This window comes from Sceloporus occidentalis, unplaced genomic scaffold, assembly GCF_023333645.1.
Source record: "Sceloporus occidentalis isolate IW3139 unplaced genomic scaffold, rSceOcc1.0.p SCAF_10, whole genome shotgun sequence".
NCBI lineage: Eukaryota > Metazoa > Chordata > Lepidosauria > Squamata > Phrynosomatidae > Sceloporus > Sceloporus occidentalis.
The window spans coordinates 36,034,411-36,046,260 of record NW_028316990.1 but is presented as its reverse complement, the minus strand read 5'-3'; the positions used below and the strand labels follow the sequence as shown (position 1 = coordinate 36,046,260).

The 11,850-nt window shown below is 41.7% G+C and overlaps 1 protein-coding gene across 1 annotated transcript in view; it reads right to left on the bottom strand.

The window, feature by feature from the left end:
• Positions 1-3,652: 3,652 nt before the first annotated feature.
• CARD11 (caspase recruitment domain family member 11) overlaps positions 3,653-11,850 on the bottom strand; it is a 51,672-nt gene continuing 43,474 nt past the window's right edge. The window contains exons 23-24 of the mRNA XM_089539818.1: positions 10,110-10,225; positions 3,653-5,770 (exon numbers count right to left, since the gene is read on the bottom strand). Coding sequence (XP_089395944.1) covers positions 5,566-5,770; positions 10,110-10,225 — 321 coding nt within the window. The 3' untranslated portion in view covers positions 3,653-5,565. The remainder of the gene's footprint in view (positions 5,771-10,109; positions 10,226-11,850) is intronic.

Sequence of the window (11,850 nt, the reverse complement as noted above, 5' to 3'; positions counted from 1 at the left end):
GGTGACCTTGGGTGAGTCACACATTCTCAGCCCCCAAAAACCTCATGATAGGTTTGCCTTAGGGTCACCTTAAGTCAGAAATGACTGAAAGGCACACAACAACAACAACAACCTATTTATTATGAGTGGTGAAAAGACATCCAGCATAATGTAGTGGTTTGAGCATTGGACCATGACTCTGGAAGCCAGAGTTTGAATCATGGCACAGCCATGGAAACCTGTTAGGAAACCTTGGGCAAGTCACACTCTCTCAGCTTCAGAGGGAGGCAAAAAGCAAACCCACTCTGAACAAACCCTGCAAAGAAAATGCTGTGATGGACAACAACAATTTCCTCCCATACAATCTTCTACTTACTCCACTAAGGTTCACACATAGCTACACCGGACATTTAGTACCATCTTAGCTCACGTTTTGTTGCTGTTTTCAAGTACTTTTGAGATGGGTTCCTGTGTTTATCTCTGTTTGGTCAGGAGGTCAAGATTCTCCTTTAGGCCTCTGTTGACCAAAGATTTTAACTTTTAACTTTTAATGTCCATTCTACCACTTTTGAGTCAGAATTTTCCCGTCGGCAGGACGCCCGTTTTCTATAGCCCCAAAGCAAAGACCTGTTGGAAGACGGTGTTGTTGCAAGAAAGGAAAGGTTAGCAAACGTTTCCAAAGAGCGCTGTGAGCATGACGCTGAGTGTGGTCTCTGCTCACCAGTTAAACCAGTCCTAGGGTCACTCAGATGTGGCGCCGATGTGGCTGTCAATGGGACAGCACTGATAAAACAGTCCTTCTCTCTCTCCTACCCATGCATGCTCTCTGCTGTTCGAAACGAAAAATCAATACAGCTGTTAGCTCTAAGCTGTCAGATGACTTTTGATGCCTAATATCTGATGAAGTAGTCACTCTGGGGTAGATATTTACACTCAGATGGTTTTTCTATCACCCGCCATCTGCGTTGAAAGTGTGCTTTTTCTCCCTGTCTCTCTTTCAGCCCCCTCCATATCGACGAATGGTGGGTTTTACCATGAGAAGGCTGCTTGTGATCTGAACATCAGAAGGGTTTTGGGATTATTATTATTATTATTTTGCCAGAAGAAGAATAGAGAAAGAGGAGGAAAATGGAAAAGGTGCCATGCAAGGTGAACATACCGAAAGATGCCCTCAGACTGGATACAGAGTTAGGGTTTTAAAAAATTCAAACCAGGAGTCATCCTGGGGTGCTTCAGGATTGCTGTGTTTATCCTCCTCCAAGGCTTCAAAACTGACATCGAAAGAGCTTTTAAGCTCGGTGGTAATAATAGTTAGCACTTATCAAATGCTTTGGAGCATTCCAAACCCATGGTGGGCATTATTGCGGCAATCTTTAAAAACAAGCCCATAAAAGAGGTTGCTATTATGAGCCCCCCAATTGCAGATGTGGGGCCAAGGCCTGAAGCCTGGATCCGGCTTCCGCCATCTGTCACTCTGTTTACCAGTGCCAGGCCTTTTCCATTGTAAACCCCTGCCCCTCTTTTGTCCCTCTTTTTACCTTCCTTAAATGCCATCCATGTGTTATTCTGCATAGTTTCTTTCCATTCTATCTGGTCCTTAGATGTTGAATCTCTGACTGTGAGAATGGGTACATCGTGTCTTTAGTGCCCAGATCTTAAGGATGGGAGTAAGACTAGTTTGCTGTGCTTTTTGATACAAACCAATGTAATTTGATCTTCCTGAACCAATGTGTGAATTGGGATACAAATATCCTTTGACTTCTCCCTCTTATCTGTGACTTCTTCAGAGAATGGAGGCGTATAAGAGCAAAGCCACATTTGTCACCTGGCCACATGTTTTCTTGAGAGTGTTTACTGATGTGCAGCAAGGAAACGGTGATGCAGAAATCATAACCCTTTACCTTGTCAAGGCTGTACCAGGAGCCATTCTTCCTAGCAAAGCATGAAGGCATAACTGTGGTTCCAAAGAACAGCCAGGTTCTATGCAGCATCTGCTTTAGACAAGATAATCACTTAAAGGGAGTTGCGTGGAACTTGGGTTCTGGAGGAGTTAATTTTACAAAGTGCAAATCCCTGACATTTAGCAACAGGAGCAATAAGGGAGATGGTGCAAAGCCTTCATAAACTTCTCTTCATGCCTACAGTGACGCTGGATGGGAACACAGAAAAGTTAAGACTCCAAAAAGAAACCCTGCATCTGTTGCTTTAAAACACTGCAGACTGTGAAGCTGTTAGCATTTCCTCCTTGGTTTGCCATCAAATTAACAGGTTTACTATCTTGATTGGGTTTTAAGTGTTTTGATTTATACAGCCGATTGACTTAACCTGCCTACTGAGATCAAGCCTATAAAAAGCTGCCTTACCACCAGGCTGCAATGTGAAATCACTTCAGTGGAGTTGTGTCCCAGTCACAGTAAGAACGGCATTATGGCCTCCAGATATTTTTGGCATGCATCCACCAGTGGCATGAGGTCTAGGAGGTTCCTAAACCTAAAGGATCCGTCTAACCAAAGAGAAGCAATGGTGGCTGCTGAATTTGGAATCTGCGTTGGTCTTCAGACCAAACTTTCAAGGGGCTGAACTTATTTTGGATAGCTTCATAGATCATGGAGACTCCTGCCTCTACCCAAAGGACGGTGTGCTTAAGATGGACTAATAACTTGTATGACCTTTTAAAAACAAGGCTGTGGCATAATGAAATGAACAGGTGATGTGAGGAGAACCAGAAATGCACGTTCTTTCAGAAAGAACCTTGCAATGCCTACTCTTTTTTCCAGAATGATATAGCAATGGCATAAAACACATGAAGCACATGTGTAGGGCAGGATCTCACGCGCTTTTAGCATTGCATAAATATTTGCAAGAGCCACCATGCTGTAGTTGTTTTAGCGTCGGACTAGACCTCAAGAGACCAATGTTTGGATCAGCCATAAAAACTCATCCTAGGTGACCTGGCGCAAGTCACAAACACTCTCTCAGACTTAAAGCAAAGCAATGAATAACCTTTAAATACATTTCAGCCAAGAAACCTCCCAAACCCTATGATAGGATGGAGTTGGAGTTGATTTGAAGGTACACAACAACAACTGTAAATAAGCATAGTTGCACTGAATCTCACAGTTGTACAACTGGCACTACAGCATTGAATTCTTTTGTTGCACAACCATTGCTTAGCTCACTATTTGTACCAGCTTGTCCCAGGCCACTACTGCACAGGATGCAAACATTCTCTAATGCTCAAATTCTGCAATTCTGCTCAATGTGCATATCATCCTAATGTGATCGTGTGCTTCTCCAAGCAAGGATGCCCCAAACAAACTGCTAGAATCTGCTATGATGAATATCTTAGTCAGTGGATTGTGCATTTGGGATGACTAGATGACTCCATCATCACTTTGTAGAGGAAGAAGAAGCCCTTTCTTTTCTATCTCTTCCCCCTTCTGTTTCCATCTCCCCAAAACGATGCTCTCTGTTCAACAGCTAAAAGGATTGGTATGTTACCCTCCAGCCAAAATGCAGGCACAAAATGGAAATCAAATATTGTGGGGGCAAAAGGTTAGTAAGAAATCCTTACGAGTAACACATCCCTGAAACACAGATATACCAGACAATGTTGGCTTTATATAATGAACCCCCCCCCCCAAAAAAAAAAAAAAAAGCTGGGCAAAGCAGGTTGGGAAATAAAAATGGTGTAATTTGCTTGCATTCATTAATTCAGACACTGAATTCCACCTTTACGAAATAAAAGATATATATCTTTGCCATATTAGAGGTGCGTATGCGCACACTCACCTACACACACACACACAGAGTCTTCAAAGCTGTATTCCAATTATCCCTCTTGAAGTGCTGGTGCCATAAAACACATTTGACTTAACTTCTCACATCTATTTCCCTCAATCTGAAGCCTGTTGCAATCAGCTGCAGGACCGAAAATCATGCCATTTTCAACATATATATATATATATATATATGGGGGGAAAAACATAGCAAGAGAAAGAAGGAGCCTGTTATTTTTATGTGCTCATAAATGCTTTTTATAGAAGAAAATATGTCAAGTGACAAGGCAGTTTGCTATGGGTATGTGGAAAAACTTGCCGCTTAATTTAAGATTTTAAAGTGGGGGAATTGTTCTAGCTGCCAGTTCCAAAGCCTTTAGCAATCTGTATTCTTCAAAGGGCTGGGTATAAACGGCGCATGGCTACTCCATGCATAGGACACAATCTGCCAGGCACAGCTGTGCAACCCCAATTTATTTTAGCCCCACGCAAGCCCTGCTGAGGTGCATTGGTGCAGAGAAGCACATGGCAGCAATGGACTGTCCCTTTATACTGCAGATAGCTAACGTCTCCAAGACTTCAAAGCATATCTACTGTACAGATGCAAGCTGATTTAATGGGGGAACATAATTCAACCTATTTTTCTGGGGTGAATTTTTAAGAGTTGAAGACATATGCTCCTCTTTCGGCATGTTGCCAGCGGTCCCTGAGAAAATGTTCATATCTATTCATTTGCACTGCCCACAGTCACCCACAGCAATGGGGACTATCACCAATCGGTTATCCGGAGGTGGGATATTATGTGATCTCAATTTCGGTTGAACATGCATCCTGTGCCAAGAGGAGAAAACAACAATAGCTAGGAGGACAGTGTTGACAAACCAGTAGCTCCAGTTGTCACGGGAAACTGCGATGCTCAACTGGGTTGGTGGAGTGGAGCGGACACAAATGTTTGCAGCGCTGGAGTATTTTCAGGAAGGAACTTTAGTCTTCTAACATTGATACCGTCAATCAGAAAACTGAAATTGAAGAAGAATCGGCACAACTGTAAGTAACAAGTCATTCCCAAATTTGAAGGAATGCTGGGAATGGCAATGCCAATGAGGAAAGCGATGGGGGCTTGGCATCTCCAAGAGAACATCACTGGTCCCTAAAATTATTGTTCGTAGGATTCTTTGGCGGACACTTTGGCAAACTGGCATAAAACCGAGGCACGCTTTGTAGTGAAGATCCAGTCCGAACGTCATTCTGCTACCAAGCAGGCTGGGATCTCTCCCGTGAAATACATTCATAGTCTTGTGTCTGAGCCTCCTCCTCTACCATCAAGCTGAATCCACTTTCTCAAAGGAGATTGTGTTGGTGGGAAGCCGTGTCTCCACCAGCATCTGTAGAAAAACCCTTTGTGTGTCTCTTCATGTCCCATTCTGAGAACCGTGACAATAGGTTTATTCTTTATAAGCATCTCTTGAATATTCCTATCCTTTAGTGCCAGAAGAAACAGACACTTGTGGCCTAGGAGTAAACTTCTGTGGTGGAAAGGTCTTGGTCAGGGTCCCCAAGTAGCATGTTTGGTTCCCACATAACTCAACCATTCATGTTGTTGTTGTTGTTTTTAATCATTCTCTCACACTCAACGTTCTCCCAGTTGTTGAGACTCCTCAACAGGTGAGTAATGATGGAATAGTGAGTGAAAGCTGTCTCAGCCTCAGAGGTTCCTCAAATCCTCTCTTGGACATCCAACACCTTCAGGGCTGCTCCGTTATGTTATCAAATGGCATCCTGCTCCCACACCAATTGGGTTTCCGCTTCACAATTGCTCCTCATCAACCCAGATGGTTTTTTGCTGTTCTTCGGCCACCTTTTCCTTGATGATACGGAGGAGGTCCTCAAGGCTGCTCCAAGCGTCAGCTTCCAAGGAGGCATAAAGGCAGGGCAAACCCTCCAGTTCTTTCTCGTTCTGGCGGCACATTGGCAAGAACTCTTCCTCTGTCTCAGGCTTTGGGAGCAGCTTCCTGCATTGCAGAAGGAAACCCATAAGAGACACACATTACACATATGGACATAGATGGTATGCATGCTCACATACAGAGACTGTGCTGGTCTATGACCATAACAAAGATGAACTGAACTGGACACATACAGGCAACATAGTCCAGAAAACCCACAAAAAATCTTGGGCTGCTGTCACATTGCAGAATTAATGTTCCATGCTTATGTATGGCACAATATCTAGGTACATATATATGTATCTACACATGTATATATCTTGCATTGTAGGTGTGCATTAAAATAATGTGTGACAGAGTTCGCACTTCTCCCAAGTATATTTTATACTTAAATTAAACGGTTCTAGTTCTGAGAGAGTTAGTTGAGCTTCAAGTGCTGCTGAAATGAAATGAGTCAAGAAAGTACGAACTTATCTAACTCCCATTAATTTCAATAGGACTTAAGCGCAATTAACTTTCTCTGACTTAGGGACAATAATTTTAACCGGGAGACAGCCCTACGAAATACAAGCAGCGATACATTTAAATTAAAACCTCAATCCATTAATAGTGTTTTTTCTCTCTGTTACATACAGATGTGTTGAAGGGAGTAACAGCCACACAAGTCGACAGCATTCAGCACTGCTGGAAAAATTAGTATTCTGTCCCAGCATTTTAATATATCTGTACCATTCAAAGTCTTTCTGAAATCCAAGGCTATATGTAAGCTCTGTTATCCAAAATTCAATTTTTTTGTAAGCTACAAATACACTGAGTTGGTCTGCAGTTATTTGCCAGACAATATTTTTGCCATTGACAATGAATAAAGTCGTATTGTTGGTTCAGTTTGATTAACCCAAATGGAAAACTCACTTCTTACTGAAGCACAATAATTGACAGTGGGTTAATGCTTCATGTTTTTGTTACCAAAGACAGGATAACACTGGCTTGCATCCCATCGAAATATTTATGACTCTCCAGATTTACTTTAGGATAAGTTAGACACCCTTTCGATCTTCCACCAGATATAACGCCATGGGCTAATACTTTTCTATTGATTTTCTATTAGGTTTACATTTAGACTTGCTTTCAATGTCATTTTCCATATCATCTTCCATTTGTTTGTTGAAATGCTAGTCTCCAGGTCACTTTTGCGCTCATCCCCATATAGTCGTGATACCACTTTACATGACAAAAATGTATTACTGTATATATACATGTATAAGTATAGAAATTTTAGTCCAAAAACTGACCCCAAAATGTACATGGGTCAATGTACATTAATTCTTATAAGGAAAGGAACCATCTCCTGGTGAAAGGCAAGAATGTAATCTATCCTAGAAGAAATGATCCTTGATTATGATCCCAAAACCTGCCCTCGACTTATAGTCGAGTATATACAGGTAATATTATTTTGGAGAAAGTAAACCTAAATATTACATTTACACATGTATGTCCTTTCTCTCTCTCTCTCTCTCAGTCTCTTTCTCTCTCTTCAGATACAGAATTAGGACATGATATGCATATTATGGCTGAGATCATGTATGGCACAGTGCAAGCCATACGGTAAATGTTCCATGTGCAGAACTTCACAACAGCTGGTCCTTGTAGACTTTTGAGCCTCTGCAGCCTCCTACCCATAGACATTTTGTGGCTGGTGGAGAGCATGAAGAGATCAGAGAAGCACATGGAGCCAGATGTAGAATAATCATCTTCTAGGATTCAGTGGGCTCCTCTGGAGGTTTCTGTACGTAGAGAGATCTTGTAGCATCTTTGAGACTAACTAAAGAAAGAAGTTGGCAGCATGAGCTTTCATATACTTAAGTCTACTTCCCCAAATGCATTTGTCTACGAAAGCACATGCTGCCAACTTCTTTCTTTAATTAGTCTCAAAGGTGCTCTACATATTGATTCTAAAGATTAACATGGCTATATCTTTGAATTCTACTCATATATTTAGGTCGGTTTAACTTGTTTAATGCATCGGAGGGAGTAGACTTAAGCCTATGAAAGCTCTTGCTGCCAAAGGTGCTACAAGATCTCTCTACATACTGATTCTACAGACTAACATGGCTATATATTTGAATTCTACCACCCTGGTGGTCTCAATGGATGATGTATTCATTTCATATCTGGCTATAGGGATACAGCCAGGTGCTTTCTGACCTCCCCCTTGTGCCAAGCCACAGGATGGTTACAGGGCTACAATGGTTCAGAGGGAAGTCCAGGAGAAGGTTTGGTCATTGTGGAGGATGGAAGAAACTTCCAACTTCTGCCATGACCTCCTCCAAAAACATGTACAAGTGTAAGGTGGAATGTATGCCTATGCATGCCATGAACAAGAGTGCTAGCCTATATATGTTTTATATCAGTGATCCCCAAACTGCACCCTTTAAGGGATTTTGGACTTCAGCTCCCAGAATCCCAGGCTATTGGTCAACGTGGCTGAGGCTTCTGGGAGCTGAAGTCCAAAATCTCTTAAAGGGCACCATTTGGGGACCACTGTTCCACACAGAAAATGAACATATATATATATGATCTCTTTAACAGTCTCTATGAATTCTCTTTGTGTTACTGTTTATTAAAATATTTGAAAAGCATAGACGATAGTAAAAAAAACCATTGTGTATAAAATTACCTTCAGGCTATGTATATAATGTGTATTCGAAACATAAATGAATGTTATGTTTAGACTTGGGTGCTATTGCCAAGATATCTCATTAGGTATATGCAAATAGTCCACAATCCAGAAATAGAAAATCCAAAAGACGTCTGGTCCCAAGCGTTTTGGGTAAGACTCAACTTGTATTCAGCTCTGATGCCCTGCATATGTTTATTTTACCAACGTATGGCTGTAATATTATAAACCGTATCACTCTCCTGCAAAGTTCGTCTCTTGCTCAAAAGGAAGGAAGGGATTCTATTTATATGCGATCACCTGAGGCTTCACCTGTTCATGAACTCATCTATTTTTCATCCCAAATCCTGGACACTTAGAACTGAGCCAAGGCCCCCAAAGCCTGGTTGCAGGGCTTTACAGGGACGCTTTTAATAGCAACCAAGGTGACAGCGAAATCTCAAATAGGCTGCGCCAACATTACAAGTCAAGGCAGACGTCTCAGGAAAGGCAAAGCGTTCTCCGTTTTTGGAGAAAGACTGAGCCGACTCTGAAGCGAGCTGAAGGGAATCCATTCGCCGTTCACTTATTACGGCTTCATTATTTTCAAGAGCTAACGTTTAAAAAACCTTCGGCAAATTGTCCCGTTAGGAATCTTTGGATCAAATTGTCTTAAGGCTTCAGAGGAGAGATGTCTGAGACAATTGCATTTAAGAGAGGGTTAGTTGAAACTAAAACGGAGAAACGGAGAGAGAAAGAAAATACTAAGAAGCAAAGAAGCGAGAAAGAGTTGCAATGGCCCCATACAGACAGGCCAAAATAAAACTGCTTCGGGTGACTTTGGAGGTATGCTGTTTATATGTTGCATGCATCCTAAGACTCCAGAAGCTGCACCAAAGCCACGATCCAGTCCTAAGCACTGGAGCACATCTTTGGTGCAGCCTCTGGACTCTTAAGATGCATGCAACGTTTAAACAGCATACCTCCAAAGTGACCTGAAGCAGTTTTATTTTGGTCTGTCTGTATTGGGCCAATGTTAGGCATAAATTTGGAAACCCACTGGATGAACCTGGGCAAAGGCAAATACTCTTTGAATAAATTGTACCAAGAAAACCTTGTAATAGATTGACCTTAGATTTGCAGTAAGTCAGAAATGACTTGACGGCACACAAGAAAATGTCCCATTGAATCAATGGATATTTATGCAAGTGTTAACTTATCATATTCCCAATTGATTCAGTGGGTCAAAGTCTATTTGGAGCTAGCAGATGGATTTAAGCCTTCGAAGGAAGGAAGAAAAGACAGTAATAATAATAATAATAAATAAATAATAATAAAATTTTATTTATATGTCACCTCTCCTGCAGGATTGATGCAGCTTATAATATCAAATAAATCATGCAACCCTGGACTGCAACACCCAGCATCCCCAGGCAGCATAGGTAAAGGTAGTTGTAGTTCAAAAACATCTGGAGGAACGTGTGATAATCTGCTTTTGGATCTATTCAATGCAACTCAGGTGTGTCAATCATCGTACTCAAAGTTTACATTGCCATTAGCTCCTGGATTTTGGTATCCTTGATCATCACTGTGCCAAAATTTCCAAGAGGAGGAAGGAGTAAATTATGAGTGTGTCAGGCATGAAGGTGCTATGATACATGGGAAGGGAAGGATGGCAAGCTTTTTCTCCTATTTGCGACAACATCAGTTTAATAGCGTCCAATGAAATGACAAAAGCATCCAACGTACCTGAACTTCTTGATGTTTTTTTCTGAGACTCTAATAAAGAGAACAATGGGATATATCCTGGCTTTGATTAAATCTTTTGTGCAGCCGATGCCAACTTCCAGCAGACAATGTTTGTTCTGTAAATATGAAGTCAGGAAGAGGACTTTGGTAAGTACACCTTGGGATTTGTAAGCACACAGTCTCAAGCGGGATTAGGCAAATGACCTCCCACTGACTGCACACCTGGTACAATTACTTTGTATCAGACACCACAGGTATATGTTTTGTCCTTCTCTTTAAATCTCCCCCAAGGTCTTGCCCCTTCTGTCCTTTCCCTCAGTTTCCAAATGTAGCCTTGCCTGTAACTGTCACTCCTCCACTATTCGACATCAATTGTTGTCACACTTTCCCCACCAAGGTGCTTTGGAGATCCATGGTTGCATGGTCTGTTTTCCACACTGTCAAAAACTGCCTTTTGGGATGAAGGGGGGAATGAGCAATTGCAACAGTGGACAACCTCCCAATGCCAACTGATGTGTCAGTGTGCATGCAGCAACGGGATTCAGGAAGGTGTTGGCGGCTGCAATCATTGCAAAAAGGAGAGGAGCAAAATCATGGTCTGTCACTGCATGTGTCTGCCTGAGAAACAAAACTGCAGCGGAAGGGACCTATCGAATGAAAGTAGTAATGGAGTTGCAGAGAGATTGAGAGCCTATTGACCGATGTTGTCTAACAATGGTCAATGGTCAGGGATAGCTGGAATTATAAACCTAACATCTGGATGGGTGCGTTTTGGAGGGGCATTGGTTGCTTTCTTCTGGCCTAAGCCAGCATTCTTTAACCCAATCGGGAATTATAACATTTTATAATATAAATGATTACATTTTATAATATACATTTTATAATTTTATAATATAATGTCGTACTTTGGACACACCACGAGAAGGCATGAATCGTTGGAAAAAACAGTAATGCTAGGAAAGGTAGAGGGAAGTAGAAAGAGAAAAAGGATGCATGCATGATGGATGGACTCTGTTCAAGCAATCTCTTTGAGTATGAGTTTGTAGGAGTTGTGCAGAGCAATGGATGACAGAGGATCTTGGAGATGTCTCATCCGCAGAGTTGCCATGGGTCGAGATCGACTCGAGGGCAGTTAACAACAACAAATAATATCCTAATTTGCAGTTTATGCAGTTTATTTGACAATGGTGGTTGTAGATCAGGGTTAGGGAAAGTGTGACCTGTGGGACAGATGTGCCCCTCAGGCTCTTTTCTGTGGCCCTAGAAGCCCTCTGAGCTTGCCGAACAATTATAGTTAAGAAACTCATTGCTGAAATGCTGCATCAACAGCTAATGATCCAATAAGCTGCAGCTGAAATTTGCTACTACATTTACCCTCTTCCAGTCAGCCTGGCATTCAGCTTTGTAGGCCAACACCTCTGAAGGGCATTAGAAACATACAACCCATAAGCATCATCAAACTAACCTGATCAATAAGACATTCTTAGCCCAGAATCTAGCCACCCGATGCAGAGTCAACTGAGCAAATAAATTCTTTCCCCTGCCTACTGCATTTGTTCATTAATTCACCATAATGGCCTCCTTCCTGAAAGAGAATTAACTGATCTAAAGATGGGGATTATGTCAAAATGAAGGAAGCATGTGCAAAACATAAGCACGTAATTGAACTTTGTTGGTCCAAATGCAACTTGTTCTGTAATTACTTTTCAAAGGGGGAAAAAACTTCTTCTACTTGTCTTTT